Source organism: Lepidothrix coronata, unplaced genomic scaffold (genome assembly GCF_001604755.1).
Source record: "Lepidothrix coronata isolate B3197 unplaced genomic scaffold, Lepidothrix_coronata-1.0 Scaffold10, whole genome shotgun sequence".
Taxonomy (NCBI): Eukaryota; Metazoa; Chordata; class Aves; order Passeriformes; family Pipridae; genus Lepidothrix; species Lepidothrix coronata.
Genome location: NW_016690190.1, coordinates 2,233,451 through 2,260,743, shown reverse-complemented (window position 1 = coordinate 2,260,743; position 27,293 = coordinate 2,233,451). Strand labels below are relative to the sequence as shown.

Sequence of the window (27,293 nt, the reverse complement as noted above, 5' to 3'; positions counted from 1 at the left end):
TTCACTGGCAAATTTTGTAGCAGATCTTAGGCTTTCTTTGTGTGTACAAATAAAGCAATGGAGGTTTGAGAGAGCATTATTGTGCAAGACAAAAACATACAGATTATTCATTATCCAAACAGTGTAAACAAGATGAGAATAGTTTGTTATGCTGGCAAACAAACAAACAAAAAAATTGCCTTTTAAAGGACCTTGTAAGGTTTTGCAATGTGCTATGTTCGTGCTCAGCCCATGTTGGCATATGTTGTCTTTATGAGGTTATGAGTAGTCAGGAAAAACCCTGCTGTGGACTGCTGTGCGGGTCCTGCATCCTTTCCACTGTGGTGGTGCCAGGCTGGGTGCTACCAGGGGCACTGTCCCCACTTAGCAAAGGTGGAAATGGTGCTTACAAAGATTTTACTAAAGGTTGTAAAGTTCTGGTGGGGGTGGACCTCACCTTCTCAAAGGTAAGAGCCCACTCCGTGGTGGGAATAAGAAAAGGATGAATTCATGCAGGATTATCTGCATTTAATAATCTGGAGGTTTAGGAGTTCGTTCAGGTGAGACAAGCTTGCAGGTTGAGCAGGTCTGAATGCCCAGAGCTCAGTGCCAGCTGCTTGGTGCCCACAGTATCAGCCCCAGCAGCACAAACGAAGAGACGGTCGTCTGTTCAAAGGCTGATGCCAGTGATCTTTTAATTCCTCTGTGAAATGGAAGTAGACATACCCATCAATGCCCAGCTTTGCTGCTTCAGCAAGGCAAGCTGTTTATATTATTAAAAGTTGGGTAGTTGAATTTGCAAAAGCAGTTTTCCCCCGTCTCGGTCAATCTTTCTGCTGCAGCAGTTTCTGTCACTGAGCAGGGTCTGTGTGTGTTGTTAATAGTTGCTCATGGAGAAGGTTGGGGGAACAGAAGAGAGGGTAGTGAAAAAGGAAGGGCTGACCCTTTTCCATCTACAATCCCCATCAGCCCAAACTGTCCTGCTTTAAGCACAAGCAGCCAGATGCCAAGTGAAGCAGCCCTGTGCTCTCCAAGTGCCATCCAGGACTGGTGTTCAGCTCACTCCCTGGTCTGCTGGAGGGCACCTTCAGGACTTGTGGAGTTCAAACCGACCATTTGGGTTTGAACTATCAGAGCCAGCAGGCCTTCTTTTTCTGTTCATCATGCTGTCTGTCTCCCAGATGAGATTCATCACACTGTTAATGAGGACTTAGCGCTTTCTCTGGGCTGTGCTGCTGTAGTGGCAGGGGTATGTCCTGGCCCTGGGTGCAGAGTGTGTACTACCTCTGTGCCTGGCACCGGATGTGTATTGGCTCAGATCCTGTTGCTGGTGAGTGGGCTGAATTAAACTTGCAGGTCTGCTTTCTCACTCCCTGAACTAGCCAGAGCTAAAGCTCCCACAGGAAGAGCCCAGGTTGTTTGCAATGGAGAAAGACTGTCTGAAAGGACTGCAACTGTCCTCCCACTGAGCTAGGAACAGTCCCAGAGACCTCTGGCAGGAGGCCCATCACACCCAGCCCTTCCTGCTGCCAGGAGGAAGATGCCAGCAATGACCTTGCATGGGAGTCTTCATGCAGCTTTGGCTGTTGGCTCCTGGTAATCAAACTTCGATTGTACAGGTACAATGGGAAGAGGGTAAGATTTTGAGGGTGTAAACACCTGTGTCTCAGTTTTTTAAAGTATGTAAGAAGTCATGTAGCTGTAAAGTTAATGATTGCTGAGATGTCCCTTAGCTCTCTTCTCTATCTGATGCTTGCCACTTCAGTACTGTTGGTGTATCAATGAACAACAAGGGCTTTGTTTGCTAGATTGATATAGCGGCTTGTAGTTTAACTGCTTAATCAACAGTACCGCTCCAGAAGCTCTAATAAGCTTATTCTAATAGCTGCACCCTGGTGGAAAAAGAGACATGGCTGCCCAGCAGAGTGGCAAGTCTAAAAGCAGACCCACCATTTCATGGCTTACTTGTAGAAACAGAGCTGGAGTGGGTGGGTGACAGAGACAGTGACATCTTCAAAGTCAGGAGGAGATGTGGGCCAGGCTTTTTGTGCATGACTGCCCCTCTTACCCTGTGCCAGCTGGCACTGGGATCATCTGCAAAAGCATATGTTTGACCAGCCCTCCTGCCAGGAGAAGGTGATAGCTTGGGCTGGTTTAAGGAGAACAAATTAGTAAAGTGCACAGTGAGCAATACAATTATTTCCTTTGTCAGTATGAGGGTTTTTTAGATAACTCCAAGATGAAAATATTGTTCCCTTTTGATTAAACTGTGGTGTGCCCTCAACCCTGACCATGGAATTCATGATCACAGAATAGTTTGGGTTGGATCATCAAGTCCAACCGTAACCCTAACACTGCCAAGTCTATCTACGCCATGTCCCTAAAGGCCACATCTTGTAAATACTTCCATGGATGGTGACTCTACCACTTCCATGGGCAGCCTGTTCTAATGTTTGATGTTGGCCTTCTCAGAAGGACCATAGCAAATATGTGTGTTCATCCACCTCTAAACAGAGAGGAAAAGGGAAGTGGTAGCTGGGAAATGTTATTTGAACTCCTTGTTTCTGGCTTTCTTAAATTCTGACTTGCTCTAAGACCACAGACAGTTCATGTGGTAAATAGAGCATGCTTATCTTAATGGGTGTTTGAGATTCTCAAATAAAGGGCATTAGGGAAAAGAACATATTATTATGATTTTGTTATATCTCCTACTTTTTCATGACATTATGAAAAACTCATAGTAGTATTTCAGCATCAGCCTGCCCAAATAGTATTTAGTGGTGATATTTTCAGTCATGGGTGCCTAAAGTTAGTCCCCTAACTCTATATTTAAGCACCTAAATAGTTGCTTAGGTTTGTTAAAGGGACTAACCACTGGCAATCTACACCAATGTGAATGAGAGCTTTACATGTTCAGTGCCCTTTAACACACAAAAAAATTATTTATGAGGGTTGTCCCAATCTAGCATCTCATTCAAAGTTTGAATATGGTATGTCGTAGCTGATTTGCATTCAGCATCTAACTGCAAAGAAACAATAGCTGAGTGTCAATGCAGTTTATGCAGTTATCAAAGACAGTTGGTGTCTCTTTGGGGCTTCTGCTTAAATCATCCACTCCAGGAAATACAATTCACATGTTTAGCAATCTTAATGTAAAAAATACTGTATATTTTTGAATAAAGCCAGGCCCTGAAGTGTTTTCTGATTCTAGTATCACTTATCTTTCCCATCAAGGTGCATAGCAGTGAGGGCAGCCAGGCTGTTATTGCTTTTACTGTATTCTAAACACGCACAGGCATACACACACATCTGTATCTTCAAAATCTGCCAAAAGTATTTGTTGTTGTCTCTAAGAAGGAGTAATTTTCTCCTACAATGTGCAATTTATAGGCACTAGGTTTTGCTGCCTCTTATTATAAAAACAATTCATCTCATTGCAGAATGTGTGCTTAATTATAATTTGCTAATGCCCTTGAGTTTTTTGAAGTCAAAATTTACTGCTCGAGTGTACTGCATCCGATATAATCTGGTGACAAAGCAAGGGAATTAGCTTAAGGAACTGATTTTTCTAGCCTCGAATTTGTGATCTCTGACCCTAAGCAAAACATTATACCTTTTTCATGAGTCAGCTTTCCCATCTCTTTTTTAAAAAATGGCTGGAGATTACTAGTTGAAAGGTGCCATATTTTTATTTTGTTAAGCGTCAGAGCACAGGATACGTTCAGCACATTATTTATAATGTACAGCTCTGCATTTGAAACACCTCATCATATTTACACTTTTAATTTGGCTTTACTTTTGCTATCGTTGCTAAATGTAAGCCACCCACAGATTATTGCCATTGATGTTCATAGTAGTCTAAGTCATATCAGTGACTCAACCTAAACTTAGTGCTGCAACCAGTCAGTACTGCCAGTGGTCTTAGGGCTCTATCACAGCAAAACAGCGTGGAGTGAAACCCATTTTTCTCTTGGCTTCTGGTTCAGACCAAACCAACGCGATCCCACTTGCGCAGGGCACGTTGTCTGCGACCACGTGGTGCGTGAGTCTTGTCTGCACTCTTCATCAGTCCTAAAGACCTTTATCAGCTGTGCCAAGGGAGGACAAAAGATGGGGATGTTGTGCACGACAGAAAGCAGAGAGAGAGATCAGCTTTTTTCTCCAAAGACATGAGCTTTCTCTAGTTTGTGGCAACTTCAAGTAGCCTGCTAAGAAATCTGCGCTGCTGCTTCTGTTGCAGAGGGCTGTGGATGTCATGTCAGTGACTGCTTTCAGAGCAACCCCAGGGGCATTTGAGTGAACATTTTCTCCCACTGTTGACGTCTTGGTGGCCTCAGAAAGCTGACCCCCTGTGGCTCATAATGGGATGGTGGCTGGATGAGATGAAACAGGGCATTTAAACAAACCACTGTTGTTTTTCAGCTCTTGCATGCATTCCTGCCTACCTATGTATATATCATATCACATCATGCATCTACATCCTGTATTTGTAGTTGACCGAAAAATATCTTTGATGAGAGTATGCAAAGAAACTCCACTGTCTTTAAAGCAAAACTGCTCCAAAAACTTTGTTTTGCTGCCCACGGCACTGAAATGTTTTCTTTTACAGCTACAATATGAGAACCACTGGGAGACACTGTATGCCCCGGGGGTACACATAAACTCCTGACCCTGCTTAAACTGTGTGGCACACAACACTGGGCACACGTCAGCAGCATTCATGTGTTCGGCACCACCGTACCAAACCATGTATTATGACACATCATTCATATCCAGCTGACCACAGGCCCAGCAATAATGTTGCAATCACTGGTCCTGATCGCTTCCTGCCAAATAGCAAACACAGCCTGTCCTCCCTAAAAATAGAGAACTTCTTTGCTGCACAGTAATTCCAGTGTCAGCACCAGAATCATACCTCTCCACAATGTGCTTCAGGCCTTAAAAAAATTTTCTCCTAATTTTTTTCTGACATAAAGCACAGTTTGGGAAATCTATTAGGGCTATTAATTTTGTTTCGGGGAGCGCAGGGGTGCTAGTGTTTTATTAGCACAGTAGCTCTGCTCAATGGCAACATCTGGTTTTCAGTGAGGTTTCAGGGTTGGTTGTTTTTTTTTTACTCCATTTTCCAGCTGTGTTGACTCAAGTCAGAAGGCAGTCAGCCACTTGTGAGACTGAGGTCTCCAAACACTTAAAGACCTGAGATATTCTTTGAAACTCCTGGATCTTGGAAAATTAGGGCAGAATCTGACAATACCAATTTTTCCTTCAGAGACTTGCAGCACTCACAGTTCGGGTTCCAGCTAGGACCAGGAAATTAAAAATCACATGGAAACTTTTGCAGTGTTTTCAGGAGATGACTGTAGGTTAGGTCTCCACAGAGGCAGAATGTACAGGAGGGAGACTTAGTTTTCCCAGGTCAGTTGTGTTGTATTGTTTGTGTATCCTGAAAGATGATTTACCTTGCTCAAGAAAACATGTAAGCCAAAAGAATAAAATCTAGGTTGTCTAGTGCTAAGAATGAGAATGCAGCTTTGGTGTCAAGGCATTAACAATTCATTAGGCTTACCTGTGTCCCAGCAGTGGGGCCAGCCACGAGACAGATACTCTTACAGATAACACCAGCTGCATTTCAGATATGTATTGTAAATCCCATCCCTTTGGGACTTTCGTTAGCCAGGTGTGGGTACGCACCTGCGGCTCGAGCTCCAACGCAGCAGGGAATGGGGGGCCAGAAGGACGCGTAAAACGTGCACCTCCACGCTCCTCACCAGCTCTCCTGCTCTCTGCTCCCCAGCACAGCCTGGGCCCCAGCCTTCCCCTAGCCCAAGAGCTGTGGTTCCCTGCTGAATCTCAGGGAAAGGCTGAGATACCTGAAAAGCCCTGAGTGCTGGCAGGGTGGCTCGCCTGCTATCTCGTCCACCTTTTCTTCTGTCCTTGCTTCCTTCCCTCTATCCCGTGGCACTCACTTTTAATGCATCTCTCCTGTTTTCTGCTCCTGCATTTTCTCCTTTCCCTGCTCCTGCATTATTCAGCTTTCCTTCTCTGGCAGGTTTTTGTCCTCTCTCTTTCACCTCTCAGCTCACCATGCTTCTTGTATAGGAGGAAAACAGCAAGCCATGCAATACAGCCTTGTAAGCCATGACTAATTGAGGAATGAAAGGAAGAGAAGGGAAGGTGGTTTTAATGCTCAGCATCTGAAAATTAAATGTTTGCTTTTTCTGCATTCAGTTTTGGTAGAGGCACTCTAGGATTCCTTATTCCTGTCCCAATTACCTGACTGAAGCAGGAGGCTGTGCCACCTTGGGATGTGGACTTTAAGTCCAGACTCTACCTCTGTAGCACTCTCCAAGGCCAGAGGAGCTTCACTGATGCAGCAGGAATTTGTCCAGTGCCAAGCATAGGGGGCATCCACTAGCCATGATGCCTCATGTTCTCAGTTTTAATCATTTAATGTTGCCCTAACTTTTGCCCTATTCTCAACCCTCTTTTTTTTTTTTTCATGAACAAAAGCATAGCTGAACTGAGGAAAATCAGTCTGCACAACAGGAACCATTGAGTTGTTTTAGGGTTAAGTTACAACTGTGTTGGTTTTTTCCATGCATGAGTTTTCTTTTTTTTTTTATCCTTTCCCAGACTGCTTGAGTCCTAAATTCCCCCTGTAAATCTGCTTTCTGTACCATCGGTTCTCAGAACAATGAACTGCTTGATATACCTGATAAGAGTTAACATGAAAAATGAATAAATCATTTGCTACTCCCTTTTCTTTTCTGCTGAAACTGGGTGTTGGTCTATAAAATGAAGGAAGTTACATTGAGCAGGAAGTTTAAAAATGCTTAGACAGATGTCATTAAAAAAAAAAATCAAAATTGGCTTCCTGCCAAGTGTCTGTAATTAAAATTCTTCTTCTTAGTGAGAAAAAAGCAGATGCAAAGGGAGGTTTCCTGTCTCTCAGAGTAGGAAATACAAATAACTGTTAGTCTCGCCTTTGTGTGTGCATGTGTGCACGCATGTGTTTGTGTGAGTGTGTGTCATAGTGTGGGACTCTGATGCTTACTTCTGGAGTGGCTTGTCATAGAAAACTTTAGTTAATACCGTGTGGATGGGTGCCTTATTATTCTATCCTCTTTTTCATCTTGTTTTTAAATTAGATCTTTGTTGAAAAATAATGTATATAAATTGCCCTTTCTGTATTACAGATCACAGAAATGGCTGCTCTTATAGAAAAGAAGAGTGAATTTCTGTGTGTGGTGTTGAAGGGAGAACAGGATGTGGGTGGGTGTACACATGTGTATATAGCTATACTCATGTATATACATCATATAGCTATAGCTGATAGCTATATTAACTTAGAAACCAATGCAGTTAATGTCATGCAACTTCCTAGCATACATGGAAGTATAGAAATATAAAACTGCTTCTATCAGTATAACTTCTTTTTTTCAGTACAAGCATCTTTAGTTTGATATAATGCCTTTACATTATATTTTAATTTTGTTTCTTGTCTGATACACAAATTCTAAAACAGTCTATTAGCCAAACTAGGCAAGTCTGCCATCAGGGGATGTGCTCTATGACTTGGTTCTGTAACCACTGTTTAAAAGGGGCTGATTCCTTTTCTCTTCTATGCAACTTACACGACGTACAATCCATTTACTGTGTTTTTTTCAGACATTGCACTGAAGTTTGGAGTTTTGTTTCCTTTTAAAAAGAAGTTCTTTTTGAGGAATGGCAGACAAGGCATGTTCCAGTGTTGATCCATGGGGACATTGCTGGAGCAATACCCCTTGGCAGTAGCACTAGTTTGTGCAGTGCGTGTTCTGTTTACATATCTGGATGGGGTGTTGTTTGCTGCTTTTAGAAGCCTCGTGTTTACACAGGACAGATGTACCGTATGGTTCTTCCACCAGCATTCATAACCAGCTTTAGTTATTGTATATCTGCATTAGTTATTGTATATCTGCATTAAGATGTATTATAGCATAGATACAGTTCCCTGGAAAAAGTGTCCTGGTAATATTGTTTATTCTCCTCACTGTATTGGGACAAATGGCTCCAGTGAAAGGAGGCAGTAAATGTTGCCTTGTAGTTTTCCTGATTTATTTTGCTATCCAGTGTCTTTAAGTAGACTGTGCTTGAATTTACCTCCAATTCTGAAAGTCAGGTATAACCCCAGCACTGTTCATCCATCAGTACATACTGCTCTAGCACATATCAGATAACATGTGATGACTATAGGCATATTTCTCCTTTTCCATGACTGCATGACAGTACAGAGGGATAGCTTAATTCTACTGCTGTTTTCTTCAGGACTCCACAACCGCTCAGCTTCTGTTTGTGGGCTGACTGGTCTCAATGAAATTATTTTTCTGCAACAAGAACCACCCTTATATTGATAAACCCTGGCTGACCGCAGTATCAGAAGCTGGATGGTATGCTGATGCCATGTGTACTGACCTTTGTAAACAACTTTTCCATGATTTTGACATCTTTGAGTGCTCCTGGAAAAACTTCCCTTGGAACAGATAACAGAACTCGCTTCTATACTTTGAGTTGCCAGATTATCTGGCAAGAAAACTGCTAAAGAGAGGTTCTGAGAACAGCTGAAAAAGAGCAAGAACATGCCTGCTGCAAGCAATAGAGCAACTGGTACCCACTGAGCAATAGTAGTGGTGGTCTGAAAACACGGGAGAGGAACATGCACATGTGTGTCCTATGGATGTTGCGGTGCTGTGAGAGCAAAGAAGAGTTCTTAACTTCTCAGAGGAAAATAGAGGGGCTAGTCAGAATGGTCAAAGAGTAATGGAGGCTCTAGAGATGAGATCAGGTTACAAAAGCTATGCCCAAGAATGCTGTTAGAAACTTTAGCAACAGCTAAGCTTATAGTTCTTTCAGAAAATGAAATAGAAACATTTTAAACTCACAATCCATTTTATAGCACAGCCCAAGGCTGTAGGCAATCCATCTCTGCCAATCCTAGGATGACCCCAGTAAACACATGTTGAAAACCAGCATCGCAACAAACCTTCTTGTTTCTTTTGAGATCCAGAGACCCTATAAAAAGGTAGGGAAGGTAAAACATATGGCACTAACCACGAGAAATTCCTTGTTGTTCTTCCAGTCCTGACTCTATGCTTTTCTGGGGGGCAGTTTGCCTGAATTTGATCCGATTGGCTTTGAAGTTATCTGGTATTCCTGGGGGAAGACTACCAAATGCACCTTTCAGAGGTCCCAGGCAATCTGCTGGAGAGGTTTTATTTCTGTTTCCCAAATGGAAAGGGGAGCCACAGCGGGATTAAGTGGCCTCATCTGTGGCAGCACCCACAGCTCCCAAATTCTCATCTGATGCCCTACATGGCTAATCAGCAAATGCTTAAACTTTTACTTTGCTTTAAGCTTCTGAACCATTACATGGAAAAGATAAGGCAGTCTCTGCTGTTGGCAATGGTGACGTCCTCTCATGCTTCCCTCTGTAGTGGTGTGGTATTGTCTGCATTTAGGGAAATGTGCTGTGAGGGGAGGAAAATGGGGAGTTTTATTTGGGGCAAGCAGAGGGAAGACTGATCCTTCTTCTACTAAGTACTAAATAATACACCAATGGTTTTCACTCTTGTGCTGCTCTGCTGCAGACATTTTGCAAGCAGAGAAGGAAAGCAATGGTGTTTTCTGTTTTGACAAAGCATTTTCATGAGCATGGCTGCCCGTTGAAGACATCTGTTTAAGTTCCCACCCCCAGATAACAAGCAGGTCTGGGCAAATATTTGAGACTGCTTTTTTCTGGCAGGTTTGCTTACGTTTCATACACATGAATCCAGGGACAAGTAGCAGATGCCCTGAGGAGGCCTAGCCAATGCTTTCAGCTGAAATGTGTGTTTTGTGTCCATCGCATTCTCAAGGAGCTCTTCTGAGGAGTTCTAAGTAAACAATAAATCTCTCCACAATGGAATTTATACTGAGTGAATTATCAGGGTTAAAAAAATATTCTGTTGCTTTCAGCTCTTATCTTTGTTTACCGCATCGCCAAGGACAGTGACCTGCCTTTGTGCCCTAATACTGAACTGTCAGCAAGAGAGACAGGAAATGCTGCCTTCTCTATAGGCTCAGCATATAGGCTTAATGAGAAAAATAACATCTCAGCAGCAGTTGTTGGTTTTGCTCAGTTCAGTTTATTCTGTTTTGTTGTCTTACTTCAGTAAACCTAGATAATCTTAGAGAAAGGCCTTTGTGCCAAGTTTCTGAACTCTAATTTAGTGACCTTCAGATATTTAAACATTATTAAGACCAAGTCAAGCTGACAAAAGAGTCTATATTCCTTTCATTTCCCACCAAGCTGAGCCTGCTGCATCCTGTCTGGAGCCTGATCGTGCGCAGCACTCTCTGAACACGAGCCATCTTTCAGCTTTAGTGAGGAAGGAGTGCACCAATACCAAGCAAAGCACTGGCTCTGTCCCTCACTGGAGTAATCTTGGGTTCACAGGAAACCCCACCACTCCTGGGTCACCTGATTAGTAACTCCCCTCAACGAAGTAAGAAGTGCATGGTGGAGAAAATAGTCAAATAGGGAAGAACCATCCAGGATGGAGCAGAGATGTGTGGGTAGCACCGCATGCAGTGGAATGGCTTTGCCTTGTCTCAACAGCCCACCCTCTGGATTTTGGGGAGCATGGGACCTGAGAGCAGCATGAGCTGGCTTCTGATTCCTGACACTGGCTGCAGGAATCCATCGTGGTGTCTGCTCAGGGACCACTTTTGGTGCAGCTCCTCTTGCAGAGGTCTAATAGCAGCAGTGGTTTCCCTGCATGGTTCCCACTTCATAATTTGAGGTCAGAGGTGCACGGAAGAGGGAGAATTCCCATGGATCTCAACCTCTGTTTGGAACCCAAGGACAGCATAGATAGATTAACTTTGAAGGCAGGTCCCTTAAACTTTAAATTACAGCTATTTTTTCCATGCTAAGGTCATGCTAAGGTAGGCAAACGCTGAGTTCCTTGGCTGGTGTGTGGGTAAGTGTATAACACTTATTACAACTTTTTTCCCCCAGCAATTACACATCGTAAAGCAAAGCTTTAATCACAGGTTAGGTTCACTTCTTTATTTATGCAGAAGGAATGTGTAAAATTTCTGTTCTGGTAGTCTGTCCACAATTTTGTTTTCCATTCAAGATTTACCTTTATTTTGTATAATATCAGTATTAGCTGCCAAGACTTGACCTTACTCATGACATAAAATCTTTTCTTAAAAAAAGCAGGGGATTTGCTGTTAGTGCCATGTAATGATCAGGCTTTAAACAGGAGCATCATTTGCAGCCATCGACTGAGCATGCCAGCAGTATCCACACAATCTCATGATTAAGGTTTATCGGTCTTATTAAGAGTGCTGAAGGAGAGGAAGAGACTTTCCCAAATTTGCTTGGAAGGCTGCGTCAGGACTTGACCTTCTGATAACAAGCCCCATGGTTGTGCCACGCAGCAGCTACTCCCCGCACTCCTCCTGCCCTCGCAATAATGTGCCTGGAATCTGACCCCGCATTTCTTGCTGTCATGTTGGTATCAGCTGGAGATAAATGAAGCCTTTTGTTAACTTGTTCCTTGCTTTGCAGGGTGCTTTTCTCTTCTGCTTTAAAGAAGAGCCAATGGTGATGTGGCACTGAGGCAGAGCTACATATAGGCACTGTCAGCGTGGTGTTTGTAATATACTGGTCAAAGCATCTCTTATGGTAAAAATGAGGAAAGACTCCATTATAAGGAACACAAAAGGGATTTTTTCTATCAAGTTCACTGGAAGCAAGGAGCAAGCTGTCATCTTTGGCTCTTCAGCTCCCAGCCTGTGCAGTACCAGGGAGCAAAAGCGGTGACGTGCATATGCAGAACACAAAAAAAAGTCTTCCCACATCCTGACCTAGATAAATAGGACTTGGAATGAATTTTCTGACTTCATAGCACTGACACTTTGAGTCTTCTGAGATTTAAAGATTATATATATTTTTTAGTCATTTTTATTCCACTTCAAATAGATGGATGCGTTACAGAGAATGCACATGTACACGTGTGTGTGCACATGAAGAGAGGCCAAAAGTACTAATACCAATCTCTCTTAGTGTGCTGTCATGTGAAATAGGAAATGAATGTGCTAGCAAAAGCAGTGGATATGGACAGAAGTGCAAGATGCTCTGGCTCTTTTGAGCTGGATCACAAATACCCTGGGACTTAAGGCAGGGAAAGCCGCGAGGTTGCTCCAAGTTACACTGGCAGAAGGCAGGTCTAAGTATGCAAGAGGTGCAAAAGGGGATCACATCCCCTTGCACTTTTTACCAGCACATTTCTTACAAGAGGTGTAACGCAGGCAGAATATGAGAATATGATCCCAAGTAACCTGCTTTCAAAAATCTTTTCCTTCATAATTGAGCCAACCTCCACCCTGCTTTTTTTTTCTTTAGTGCGATCTAAGTAATATATGACTGAGGCTATGATGGGGGCTGTCGAGATATTGCAAGGTGTCATTTAAACCAGAGCAGCAAAGTTGAAATAGCAGAAACATACCATTGGCTTTTTAATTATCCTGCCTTTTTGTAAAAAGTATTGTAGATTTCTTTATACACATAGAAGTAAAAGAAATAATAAGCACCCTTCATCAGTCAGATAGTCTCTATTTATACATCAGGGTAGGTGTGAGAAGCAAGAAGTCCTGTTTTTTCCCTGGTTTTTTTCTTCCCGGTTTTAATTTTTTTTTACTTTTAAATTAAATTTCTTCATTTAGAATCACACAGATGTTTAGGCTTCGGCCATAGATAAGTGGGTCTACATATAACAGCAACGACCAAAATTTATCTTTCTTTTCCCTCTCTCCCCCTCACTTCCTCCCTTCCCCACCTCCCCCTAGAACTCAGCAGAAACAGAATGCTATATATAGACTCAGCACAGTTCCCTCTCCCCCCCCAATTACTTTGCCTGCATGTTTCAATTTCGTTCTGTGTCAAACTTTGCCAAGGTACCAAGTTTGGCATTTTCAAGAGGAGGTTGGATAATCCCTGAGGTCCCCCCCTCGTAGTAACACCCTGCAGCACCCCCCACCCCCCAAATGTGTGCTACAATACTGTGGGCACTCTGAGGGGCAGCTCACACTTTTCTGATGTTTATTCACATGAAGTTCCTGGTCTTGTAGACTTTTTTCTTTTTTTAAAAAAGTCTATGTGATTTTAGACCTGCACTAGCAGCAGATGGCCAAAGGGCAGGCAGGGATGGCCCATGGTGCTCTGTAAATGGAATATTACCGGCATCCTGCCATCATGCTGCAAGTCTCTGGTGTTTGTTTTGTATTCTCTCAAATCACTCAACACTGAAGTCAGGTGTATAACCAGAATCTCATATTTCATTATTAAAACAATAGACAACCAATAAAAAAAGTAAAGTAAAAAAGGTTTCTAGTTGAAAAGGTAAGACTGAAAACGTGAATCCCAGTTCAGAAGCCAGAAGGCATATGAAGTTCAAAATACTGTTATTTGTCATAAATCTCATGTGTTTTCCAGCCAATTTCTAAGTATGTTGGGGCCTCACTCATAATGTTTGAGTGATCAGGGTTGGTAATATGCTAGCTGCTCTCATGTGTGTGACAGGCCCTTTACAGAAAAAGCCTACAGCTGTGCTTCATCTTGGTACTTAGAAAATCCCTCCCCACAGATTAGCCCATCTAAGATATCTATAGGTATTTGTGCCACAACTCGTGCTAAAAGGGCAAAGGATACCATCCTTTATTAGTTATTTTATATGGGCAAAGCTGCTAGTGAACCCACTGCAGAACACTATGGTTTATGCACTTTTCTGGCTTAAAAGTGCTTTTTTGTGTTGAATGATTCTATGACGTGTCAATTTGTGGGTGCCACCTTTGTGTCTCAATGGCATCTGGATCGAGTGGCCTCCCTGTCAGGGCTGGCTCATACCCAGGTGGGTGCCACTGTGTTGGCCAAGTTCCCCTGCACTCCAGAACTTTTGAGACTTGATGCAGGATAGAGCTTTGAAAAAGGCAAATAAAGAATAAAATACTGAACATTAAAGTAGTGTGGCCATAAGTGAAAAGGCAGCACAAAGGAGAGGTGTTGAAAATTGTAAAAATAAGGGTATCCTTGGAAATACAGAGGTAAATGAGTGAGGTAGCCAGGCCCTGAGACAGGAAAGGATCAGGTTTAAGAAGCGAAAGTATTTTTGAGAAGCAAGAAAGAAAGAACAGCAAATTGGTCTTCACACCAGGACGTTGTGGGACTGTGAGGTAATAAATAAATAAAGGCCAAAGCAGCTTACTCATAAAGCAGAAGAAATGAGCAATACTTTCCATTTGCCTTCCCTGTAAAGTCTTATATCATCCTAAAACATGCTAGAAATGACCTTGTTCAGACTACAAATGAATTCTCTGTTTTCTCACTGCTGACCCTGTGACTTCATCCTGCAGCTTTTTGAGTTGTGCTTTTGTTCCCCTTCACTCCCATGTGCTCACAAGGGCCAGTGAGTCAGTACACATGGAAGGGCTTCCTACCCATGGCAGTACCCAGTGCCCCCCCAAACACCTGCACTCCCCAGGCTCTGTCCTCAGCTGGTGCAAGTGGGTGCAGTTCGTCTGACTCTGTGATTCAGGTCTGTGCTAAAGGAGACCATGAAAGATGTGGTCTCCTGAATCGAATGCTATTCTTTATAATCTCTTCTCCAATATACATCTTTAAACATCAGAAAGACCCCGGTCTCGGTGTCTTTTCTTGTCTTCTCCTCAGTTTTTGTGGATCACTTGGACACTGATAATTGCAAAAGAATTCCAGATAAAAATTTAAAGTTTTGTTTATACTTCTTGGGATTAAGGACAGGAAGGCTCTCCTTGGGGAGGTCCCGGTGGAGTTTTTCCACTGGCCTTTTTTTGATTGGAAACATTCCCACAACTTGGGTACAGTTTGAGTGTCATTATAGAGGTCCAGTTGGACCTCGAATAACCTACTGTGACTATCTGTGTAATCAGGACCAAGTCATTGTGAGAAGTAAATCATAAACAGATGGACAGTCGTGCCGTGCTGCTCTACAAAGGATAGAGGAGAGCAAAGACACAAAACAGCACCAGAACATGACACCATGATGGCTTCACTAAATCTAAGCGTGAACAGGCTTAGGAAAATTACTGTGTTCCCAGATGGAGAGAGATAGAGTAAGGGAATAAAAGGAAAGAAATCCTTGAATAGGCATCTGTCAGGATTTGTTGCAGACAGCTTTATCTGAATATCTAGAGAGGTTTTTCATAGGTTAGTGTCATGGTAGCAGACACCCCTGCTCACAGCCAGCTCCCCACTGAGCTTGTGGTAGTGGGTTTTCGACTGGCATATAGTTTTGTTTTTTTTAAAAAGGTCTTCTTCATGCACTGGAGGAAGAAAACACAAAAGCTGTTTCAAGTACTATCTGTTTTTTTCACATACCAGTTGCAAATTACTTTGTTGTATCCAAGGCAGTCAGCACTTTCCAGAGGGAGCAGAAGAGGAAAAGGCATTGAATGGCTTTGGTTAGAAAATAATTTTTTTCCCTTTCTTTTTCCATTTTTCATCTTTTCAGTTAAACTTGAGAAGTTTCAACAGGAACAAACTTTTCCTTTGTGCTTTGTAGAAAGGACACATGCTAAAATTTGGAGCTATGACTGGACATGGCTTTTACCTGTAGATTTTACTTGTATTACCTGTAGGAGATGCAGAAGTCTACAGCAAGCTTTGAGACCAGAAACATTTTACGTTCTGTACTGTTAGTAACACCAGTTTCTCAAGGACAGGCTGGACCGTGAGTTACAGTTTTGGCAGCTGAAACCAAACAAAGCTCTTTTTTGTTTAAGACATATTTAAATGCCATGCAATGGATTTATTTCTTTTTTGGTCACTTTAAGTCTATGCATTCAGAGCAGTATTTGCCTATTTATGAACAGGAGTCACACTGAGGCTGAAAAAAAAATCAGGCAACTTATGAAGGCTTCAGATGGTGGGTGCTCGACTCTTAAGGTTGTAAATTGATGGTCTCAGTTTTCAGCACCTCTGCTGGCCCCTTGTGCAGAGGAAAGGAGTATTTACCAAGAGCACCTCACACATGCATTTGGAAGATGACCAACTAATTAATGTTTGCTAAATGCTTCGTGAGCCTCAGGGGAAAAACAACCACAGAAAGGCAAAGTCTTATTGTTGTCTTACTACACCTAATGTACATAAAATGTTTTCAAGGCATCAGGTACAACATAAATGTTGTATGGTATTAAAACTGACCTGCCCTTGTCGGAGCAAATAATAATTACGCTGAGTGATGAGAGAATCTTGCAGTTTCTTTGCTATGAATGTTTGCCTGTTTACTAATTCAGAAAAGGTCTCATCCAGCAATTGCTGAAGCCAATGACTTAAGCAGCCAGTGGCTCAAGAAGGGTGAATTACAGAAGTAATTTATTTTGTGTAAAATCTCCTGATCTCCTCATAGGTTGGACTGTGCTCTCTAGGACATATTTCCCCAAGTTGCGTGCCTGGAGCTGAGTCACCTCTCAGTCTGTAAGGCTGATATAGAGTTGAAGAACGACCAAAGATGACCTCACTTCATAGCCCATAAGATAGCCTCTATTTGCAGAATGAAAATTCATGCTGATGCCCTTTACTATAAACATAACGTGAGGAAATGAACATTTGATTAAACTAAACACACGGGCCTTTTATATGCAAGGCCCTAATTTAAAGCACTGTCACCTCCATACAGAAAATACCAGCTGGAGCAGGAATGATTAAATTAAATCATCTGGCTCTTATGTGATACCATGAATGTCTGCTGAGAGGGAAAAAAAAAATCCCTCCTCTTTATTCCTGTAGATCTGCAGCAACCATCAAGGGACACTTCCATGGCAGGAAGGATTAAGTCTTGCACGAACTTCAGTGGTTAATGTGCTTTGGACTGGTGACATGCCCTTCGGACAGACCTACCCCAGTTTTATAATTCTCTTTCGCAGCCTTTTGGGCCTCTGGCAGTCCTTTCTCCTGTTTAATTTCCTCCTTGCCTCCCTCCCACTGGGATCCTTCACCATTCAGCATTTCTGCCACCCAAGTAGAAATTTTGTGTCAGACAAGTGTAGAAAGAGAGACTTTGAGCCTCGGTGGGCTGCAGAGAGAACCGGGGCCGATTTCCTGGGGGCTGAGTGTTTTTTAAGGAGGCAAGAAAGAGGCAATGTCTGTGCCTCTGATGAGCTTAGCTTGCTACAATGCATGGCCAGGGATTATACCCCATCCACAAATAGCTGGAGCTAGGCAAGCATCACATACAGGTAGGGAGCCACTTCTAGAGGGGAGCTATTCTTCCCCACCCAACTAAGTAAAAAAAATAAAAACTAGTGAGGGCACTTGTGTATGAAAAGCTGCCTGGCTTGGCAATATCAGCACACTGGGGACCTGGCCCTTCCTTCATGACAGCAGAGTACTCCAGGCACCCAGTCTCACAGTTATTTAATTGATTTTCATTTGAGGGCACACAGTTCTCTTGGCATGGGAATCTGGGATTAAGTAAAGTTGACGAATTTACAAAACCAAAATTGAAACAAGTTTTTTTCTTGTTTCTTTTCATTTGTAGCTTGCCTCATAAAGGATTTCCTTAGCGGTTTTCTTCTCTTTTTCTGACTTTCTTTTTTTTTCCTGGATCTTCTACCTGATGGTACTCGTTCTGTTCTTGCTGATTGCCATGTGTCAGTAGTAATGTAGGTGGAAGAGAATTTCTGACTGTTTTGGTTGCAGCTTTTATGTTTATCTGTTTGGTTTCGGGACACTGTTCAGTTTCAGGAAGTATTTTTATCTCACAGAAGTTTCCTTGTGAGCAGTGATGCTACAAAGACTTCGTTTTAGCACCATGAAAGCCACTGGAGGTAATGCAGGTCTGTCTTCTGTCAGGAGCTAAAGTCTTTGATTCAAAAAGCGAAGTAGCATTAAAGTAAGTTGACATTGGTGTAACCTTATACCTTCTGGCTCTTTCCCCAGCACTATTTGGTGCATACTTAGAACCGCATTTTCCTCTCCCTTACACTGATACAGCCCCAGGGAGCTCTGTGGATTTGCACCAAAGCAAGGGAGGGAGTTTGGCTGCAAGGTCTGCGTGTAATGTGGTTATCAGTGTGAAACTGGTGCACCGGCCTTTCCCACCAGCTCTGAACGTGGCCTTCAAATCAGCACCTTCTTCTGTCTATGCTGAGTGGACTTGCATGGTAGTAAACCCAGAGAGAGGTGGAATTAGAGGTGATGGTGACTGGTAGGTGACTTGAACAGAGATCTGTAATACTAAATTTATTTGGCACTCACAGTCTTTAGGAGGAGCTGGGAAGAATTTGTTTGACGTGTCTGAAGCACTTTGTGTTGTCACATCTTGGGAAGTGCCTCAATGAGCAAAGTAACTTTCCCAAACCCAGTGAGCATCCACTGAGGGTGGGGGTGAGAGTCTGACAAACTTCCATTTGAATGACAACCCAAGCAGATGAGAAAAGTGGTAGGTAACCCACATGGAATAAAGGAATAAAAAAAAAGCTTAGGAATACATGTTTTGGATAGCCTTTCCTTGCTTCTGGGAAAAGAGGCATGAGGGGATGGAGCTGAAGACTTGGTTTAATGTTCATTCCTGAGAGTATCTGAGAAGGCACAGTGCCGCTGATAGAGGCTTCAGTGCTACCAAGGTGTGCTCTAAGAATTTCAGAAGTGGTAGGCAGTTTAGAAAGCCTCTTACTACCACATCTTAATCTGGAAATCAGGCTTGTTGTCCTATTTTCCATTCCTGAACCTTGTCCTTGATTCTATAGTCAAGAATTTAATATTTTACTGAAAGATTCTGTAGGCCTCTGTCACTGGAAGTGGCTAACAGGGACTTGGTGATTTTAGGCAGGCTCTTTTCTATCTTAAGGCAACAACTTCTGCCATGAGCTGCCTTTCAGAATGAGTGGGACTCAGGAGCTTCAGGGTCATGTTTCCCCAACAGCATGGGCTGGTTCTGCCTGGTGCCATGCCTCGAAGGGACATCTCACTTGGCAGGTGCAGGCTGGACCGCAGACAACAGAAAGAAAGGATTTCCAGTAAGAAAGAATTTGCAGTAAATATTGCATGGGGACTGTCTTAAGCACTTTTTAGGTGTTTGGTTCAAGTTCTGAGGATAAAGCTAAGAAATTTTACTTCATCAACTTTATCCCTATCTTGCTGCCTGAGACTGTAGGGAGGTTTTAGTTTGGTGCTTTACAGGTATTCCAGCATGGTGTCATAGAAGTGGTAAAACACGAGAGAAGCTTTCTTTAAGCAAGTAAAAGATAGGTTTCTGTTAAACCATCCCAACCCTTTTTTTTGTTGATCTACATTTTGAGTGCTGTCCTGGCTCTAACTTTTCCTTTCTTGATATGGTTGTTGGAAGGTTGTCATGGGGCAAACCTAGTTTGACATTGTACTTCCTGGTCTTGCATTTCTTCTCCTCTCAGAAGCTGAGGCACACAAGCTCTAGATCTGTTAGGGGATGAGAACCTCTTAGAGGTGACCAATAGAGGTCAAAACTCCAGGCAGATTCCTTGATCTATCAGCAGCTTTTGATCCATTTGATCAAGAAACATTATTGACCTGTTTGTGAATGGCTGTTGTCTGAATATCTCTTTTGGCAATTTGAAAGGGGGGTGGGTGAGAGAAATCAGGGGTGATGCTGGCTTGTTTTTGACTCCTATCCTATTGCTATCCGAAGTCTACTTTTTGGGGGAGAGCCCATGTGGACTATGTAACTATGCCTACACAGATAACTCACGGTCTGCCTCTGCACGTCATCCCTCTGACATGGACTTTGTCACAGCCACACCTGCCCATGAGGCATCAGATTTGAATTGCAATTTCTCAGAAACCTCAGCTGGTTCGGTATCAGGCCATGACTCAGCAGCACTTGTTATGAGGAATGTGGTCTCACAGACTTTGCTGCTTCCAAATTGATTTCAGGTGCACGTCACACTGTCAGCTACACAAAATTTTCTCTGGGTTTTTTTTTTCCATTTCTGGATGCTGAGCATTACTAGACCATGACCAATAGGATAAGTGGAAATCTCTTATTCACTGATGTGTACTTTGAATTACCATTCCCAAAACAGAGGTAGTAAAGGAGGATGATCTGTGCCTCACTCATCAGCTACTTTGGGGAAAAGTTAGTATCTCATCTTCAACTGTCACTGAAGATTGGTTCATTCTGGACGTTGTATGGAAGCAACTGAGGTGCAGGCATATGTTCCCTTCTGCTGACTTGGCTGTGGTGATGCTAACCACAGCCAGCAAAGAAGAACGAGCAACTGGTAACAGTAACATCTCAAACTGCAGCAGAGTGATTGGCCAGACCGCTCCTGTCAGCACTTGTATTTCCTTGCTGTTCATTGAAGAATTAAAAGTTAACTGAGGGTGGTGGCAAAAAATAGGTTTGCCTGCCTAGAAAATGCTAAAACCAATACTGAAAAGCAGAGGTGGATCTGAAGGTAGTTATCTCTCTTGGAATTTATATGGGGATTAAAACACGTGTCATCATTGTAGCACATAGGCAATTTTATAATCACTGCTGGTATTTCACCTCAGGGTACTCTGTGGGATGAAGAATTAATTTTCCATCTTTTTCTAAGGAATAAAGGCCTGTGATTTTCTGTCAGTCATAAAGGAGAGTTTGCAGCCAAACTAGAAGCTTTCTGGCCCTCAGAAGTGATTAAACGGTCTGGGATTAGCCAGGGTGTACCATCACACCTCTGGAAATCAGACTGGGGAAACATGTGTGCAGAGAAACACCTCAAGATGTTACATGGCCATTCACTTCCACATCAACAGGAAAAGACACTACAAGGCTGTACAAAGCATAAGAAAAGCTGATGTGCAAAGCAGTGACTGCAAAATTAAAATATAGGATGGTTTACTATATGCAACGTCTTTCCTTCACCCCATCTCTACTTGTTAAAGACAAGAATCTTTCTTAGTGAAAAAATACCTCATTTTCAGTACAAGACAATTTATACTTTTTGTTGTTGTTTTTGGTTTGTTTTTTTTTTTTGCAGGGGGTTAAAGTGGCATGTTTGCACAACACCAACCCTCACCCCAGCAAACCTGCCAGCAGTTGATAGATATAAATAGAGACATTTAGGGAGAAAAGCATATTTACGTTCCTTTGAAATGTGCTTGGCTAAAGGCATATTTTTAAGAGAGGGAGTGGAAAAACAAATGGAAAATATTTTCTTTGAAAGGGAAAAAAAAGCAACAAACTGTCCTTCCTAAATAGAGATGCTTGGCTGATGTGTACTTTACACAGCTGTAGGTCAGACCTTGCAAACAACTACTAAATTAGGTCCAACTACTTTGATGCTAAAAGCATGGAAGTGCCAGTAATTAAGTTGCATCAGATGTAGGAAATGACTGATGTGTCTGTTGTGCTCACGATAGCAGAGTTCACTCTGCTGCCATTTGACCGACCCCCCTTTATGTAAGCAAAAGGAATTTTCTTTTAAGGAAAATCAGCTGTTTTTACACCTTTGTTTTGTTTTCTGAACTGCTAATCCCCTGAAGGTATAGAAGCTATTTGAAAGAGCAAGTCAAAGCTCCAGTAATTTAGTGTTATATTATTTGCTGATGTGTGGTTTGATTTAGTGGCTACTTATTATATCAGGTTACCATATAATTATCTTAATTATTGACTCCAGAAGTAAGTAGAGGGATTATGAGAGAGACAGAAAGGCCCAGTGGAAAGAGCATGGTTCAGAGAATTGAACACATCTTGGTGTGCTCTTGGCTCCACCACTCATTTTCTCTGAACCTGAACTCTTCCCTCAGCCAGCCTGGCCATGAAATCAGGATGGATTGCAGAGACAGAACTCAGATGCTTAGCCAGGATTCAAAGAGATGCAGAGAGCAGTATAAAAAGAACAGAGGAAGGTTCTGAAAGACAGTTGTAAAATTAGCAGAAAAAAATAAAAGAATACTCACCACAGCATGCATTTGCATCAAGGAGATGTGGGCATGGAGAAGGGTAGTTTTGCCATGAAGGCTTGAAATTTGAACCTGCATTTCCAGCCTCTGCTACTGATTCTCCCACCAATTCCCCCCTCCAAAGTTACGCAGCCCTCAGCCCTCTTTCTGCAAAACAAGGATGATAAAAATCATCCTCCTGTCTTTGGTTTTAGCCATGGACATTATTGGAGCACAGTTCCTCACACAGCCTTCAGCCATGGTTCTCATGACATTGTGGCCATTTTTGGCTTTTAGTCTCCTAGTCCTTTGTCTGATAACCATTGACCTAAGCCAAAGGTTTGAGTTAGCAGACACCACTGCAATATAAAAAAGGCTGTCAGGGTAGTCCATACTTCCTGTATTGATAATATTTGACATATACTGACAAAATACTTCATCTATTGACAAGCTGAGTTGTTATCTTTTTCTCTAAGAGAGGAGCAAACGTGCTGATTCTGTTCAGCCTGTGCAAATTACTTTCTCTGGTTTTGCTTTTCTTTCCTGAGCCAAAAAATGGGGATAATAGAATGTATCTATTTCCTTCCTAGAAAAGATCAGCTAATGTGAAATGGTGCATGGTGGCTTAGTGCTGAATAAGTGGGATACCCTAATCCAGCAAGGTATCCTTGTTCTATTGTACGCCTTTTCTGCATACCATCTGGAGTTGTTCTCTGCTTAGTATTTTCAGTATGTACCATATGTTTTTGCATGAAAATTCAATAAAATATGCATTATACATGAAAAGTGCTGTAGTAAATAAAGGAAGGATGGAATCCAGTCCCCTTTGTGAACGGCAGGGGCCCCAAATCTTCATAAAAGGTTTAGTCTAGTCTGACGTCTGTGCTTTTCTCCAATTTACTCTGTGTCAGTCTTTAGGAGATGCTCTAATTTAAAACAAAACTCCACTTTCCTGATGAGGTTATTCGATGTTCTTTGGCTGCCCTCTGCTGAGAGCACTGAATAAGACAGGGAAAATATCCTCTTTCCAAGGAAGGTTACATTGGAAGAAATTCCCTGTTTATCCAGGTGCTGAGTTCTGTCACTGCTGCTGGTGGGCACCCGTGGTTTGGTGTCTCTCATTGTCTCTTTGCTTCCAGAGTGAAAAGTCTTCTGAGCTGCAGCCCTATTCAGGTTTTAGTGCCTACCACTCATTGTCAAGGGCTGGGTGGCTTTGTACACTTATGAAAATGTGGGTTCAGGCATTGACCACTATGCAGAATTAAGCATTAAACAAGGGGTGGCCGCAGGAGGAAACAGGCTTCTCTACCCAGGCACTATTGCAGTCCTGCCAGGTGGGATTTGAGCTGTACCTCAGCACCCCCCTTCTTGGCAGAGCAATTTGCCACTGCCTGCTGTTTCCTCATCGGGGTGCCCATTTCTTCCAGTGCCATTTCCACCCCTCCACAGGAATCACAGCACTAGCTCTTTGCTTTATTTCTATAACTGGGAAGGGGCAAAGGATTTGTTCCAACATCAACAAGAGTAACTGCAGGACTTGCTGTTTCTTGTGAACAAAGTGTGAGCTGCGCTCTTGTCTTTGGGAAGAAACAAGGGTCCTGTGCAGATTTTGGTGCATGTATAAAGCAATAGCTCTGTTGTAGCTATTAATGCTCTGTGTAATGCCCTGTTTTTAATACTTCCTAGCAAGTTGATTTATTATTATATCTTCATCTGGGCTGTGCACCAAAGCATTTTGATGATGAAAGGAATGTTATACACACATTTAATTACTGCCCACATTTTTGTATAATTTTATCATTTACTGTTTTAGATGAGACATCGAGTTCTTCTACAGGAAAGATGCCCAGTAAAAAACAGATGATTTAAAAGCTAATCTGAGATGAGTTCGGCTCTTAAATATGAGAAAATATAATTGTTCCTTTCTTTCTGCCTTTTCAGATGGTCCCTGATTACCAAAATGTACAAGAACTCCCTTATCTGGACATGGTGATTGCAGAGACATTGCGCATGTACCCACCTGCATTCAGGTATCTGGAGTCTTTTTCCTTCTGATTCCGCAGGATAGCTCCCTAGCTCTATAAAATGGAAATCTGTTGTTGGAAGACCTATGGTCTCTTAGTCTCTGTGCCAACATCAATACTGCTTTGTGCATTTGAAAGATATAATGTGGCCTACTGAAGGAAAGCTGGCTAATTCTGGTATTTCTAAAGCGCTTTTTTACAACGGATTGGCCCAGGTTGCTTCCTCACCATTCTCCACATCCCCCAAGGTTAGAGGATGGAGCCATTTTGAAGCAGGCCTGGCCTTAGAAAGCCAGATGCTGCTTCTTCTGTGTGCATCAGGCTTCAGAGATACAGACCAAAGACCTGCCCTAGCTTGTTGGTCATTAAGGCCCTTATCTGTGGAGGGTTGCATGTCCAGAAAGCTGTATATTACATGTGTATTTAACTTCAGCACATTTTCACTTAGTACTCCATTATACTAACATAGCTAAACTAATGGCAATATCCATTAACTTTTGTCCTGATTCACACAAGACTAATTCTACTATGTTGATGAACTGAAAAGAAGGGAAAAAGAATTTAGAAGATTGTTTGATGAAGTTCTGACTTTTCACAAACACAAATACAAATATTAAGGAATGGAACTTTTCAAAGTGATCAGCCTGTTGCACTGCTTCTCGTGAAGCTGGAGGAAAAATTCAGATGACTGGAAAGGAGCCAAAGCTGAGCTTGCTGTGAGAGCCTTTGAAAAATTTAACCTGTGATTGCAAGCACCTTAAAATAGAAAAACTTTAAATCATACTCTCTTCTATATGTTCACAAAGATTGGAAGTCAAGATTTTTTTTCTGCAGGACATCTGCTGGATTGTTCAGAGAATAAACGTCAAAGATATTTGCTCCTGGATGAGGTGATGGGGCTTTACTGTGTTATACACGGCACATAAGTGGAAACTGTTTTGCTGGTTAAAGCAACAGGGGTCTTTGAGTTTTGTCTATATCACTGGGAAACAATTAATGTTTGTCAGATGGGAAACAGAATGAGAATGGAGCAAAGTTATTCTGAAATTTTGGTTGGCATTTTCAGTGCTGTTTATTGACTTGGCTTACACTCTGAGGGATATGGAATGGATCGGACAGCCCAGTGCCTCTGAAAGATGTTAATTGCCTATGACAATGGTAATGCTGAGTTAGGGGAAAAATCAGTAGCAGCCAAGTTTGTTATAAAATGAGTTGGTTTTCTTTTTTTTAATGAACTTACTATCCAGAGAACTTTCTTCAGCAGAACTCATGTTTCCACTATCACCAAATTCATGTAAGAATGAAAAGAATAGCTTGTCAATGTATTTTTTTAGCATGCCAGTGTTTTGTTGCAGGTTTGGAGCCTTTGTTAGTTATTTGTCTGAGAAAGAGAGATGGGTGACAGCAAGGAAAGAATGTGTTTCTGTAATGATACCAGACTGACAGCCCTGAAACTGAAATCTTTATTCAACTTTTTAAGCAGAGTGTGGGAAGCAGGAAAGGGAGCTCCTGCACATTGTCTTGCCCCTGTGCTCGCAGCTGGTGCCACGGAATAGCTCCCAGACTGAGACAGCAGGGCACCCACCTGGCTCTGGGCTACAGATTTGGGATCTGTAGTGACTACTGAAGCACCAAATGTTCTAGATCAGAACCTACCACCACACATGCACACCCACACACAATTTTTTGTAAGGTTTACAGAACCAAGCTTGGCTTTGGCAGGTGGCTTTTTTAAGTCTTCTTGTCACAATGAGGTTTCTCTGGACAGTCCTACTCTGTCACCTGTCATCAGGGGGTGGGAGGAAACTGCAGAGTTTTTTTGCTAACATCATGGCTGTCTTTGATGCATGTATGTGAAATGAGGTTTTCCAAAGCTTATGAATTAGTTGTATTTTTGTAGTGGCAGCTGCAGCAGAACACCTAGCCCTAATATTACATTTCTTGTTAAGTTTCAGGTACCAATGTGGGGGAGCTTCTCAAATAAACAAACTCAAAACTATATTTGGTATCCTTTTTTTTTTTCCTGAAAACAAACCAGCATATTCTTTGTACTTGTTTAATTAGAGATGATAGATACATCTCATCAGCAATTTTCGTAAAAAATTAGTCTAAATCCAACATTCACAGTAAAGTTGCAGTTTAACAGTTATTGCCTTGGAAAATGGTACATAGTCACAAATTCTTCCCTTTGAAAAGGGCAAAGATTAGCTGTCTGGGCTGGAGCTATGGGCTTCTAGATGGAGAGGACACCTGAGAAGACACTAGCATCAGCAACAGTTGTTGTATTTATCTACCGAGAAAGTGTTACTCTGGAAATTGTAGGGTCAGCTGAAGAGATTTACTTTTATAGATCTCTCCTGCTGTGTTTTTAACCTTTATTAATCATATAGGATACATGACATTGCAGATTCACTCGGGAAGCAGCTAAAGACTGTGTAGTGCTGGGGCAGCATATTCCAGCTGGGGCTGTCATTGAAACTGCAGTTGGACACCTCCACCATAACCCTGAGTTCTGGCCAGAGCCTGAGAAGTTCATTCCTGAGAGGTATGTGGAATAATGCTTTTCATTCTTAGATTGAAGTTCTTATTTGGGCCTGTTTAGATCAATGTTAAATGCTGGTTTATGCATTAGGGTGTGTACAGAACTCCAGCCTGTCCAGTGGAGACACCAGATCCTGCTGCTCTTTCACAGTCACAGTCACCCACAATTCATCCAAAGCAGTATTTCCACCAGGAGTGGAATTTAGTTTAATTTAGACCATAAAATTATGTTATTTCTACCAAATTAGACAAATGATGATAGTGGCGCATCCCACAGAGGGTGTGAGATTTCGTCAAGGTTGAAATGTGAGATGGGTTTTCAAACCCATTTCCAAATCAGATACTGTGAATAATGTCTCTTCTGGATGCAGAAATTCTGAAGTGAGATAGTATATTCACTGACATGGATGTACCTGGGAAACTCATCCAGCTCCTGGCTGGTTTAGAGCACCCTTTTCACCTGAAATCTTGTAATGGTGTGGGTCCTCTGTGAGTGGGGAACCTACCCCATCTGCCACAGGGAATTTGCTCTCCATCTGTAAGTTAGGATCCTTGGTTCTTTCTTGGCAAGACATACATACTTTCACATGGAGCATTTTTTCTCTTCAGCTGGTGGGGGGACACTGTCAAGTTGTGGTTTTGTACCATGCCCTATCTTACAGATGCTGAGTTGAGCTTACAGGGAGAGTTTCAGCTGATGTGGTGCTGTGTAGAAGCACAGTTCAGTTTTGTGGACAGATATATTTTTAAGCTGTTTTGTGGGCAGATGCATTTTAAGCTAC

The 27,293-nt window shown here is 42.3% G+C and overlaps 1 protein-coding gene across 6 annotated transcripts in view; it reads left to right on the top strand.

The window, feature by feature from the left end:
- TBXAS1 (thromboxane A synthase 1) overlaps nucleotides 1-27,293 on the top strand; it is a 254,332-nt gene that overhangs the window by 222,287 nt on the left and 4,752 nt on the right. For all 6 annotated transcript variants that reach the window (XM_017804942.1, XM_017804943.1, XM_017804940.1 and 3 more), the window contains 2 exons: nucleotides 23,888-23,976; nucleotides 26,378-26,515. In XM_017804942.1, the coding sequence (XP_017660431.1) occupies nucleotides 23,888-23,976; nucleotides 26,378-26,515 (227 nt within the window). The remainder of the gene's footprint in view (nucleotides 1-23,887; nucleotides 23,977-26,377; nucleotides 26,516-27,293) is intronic.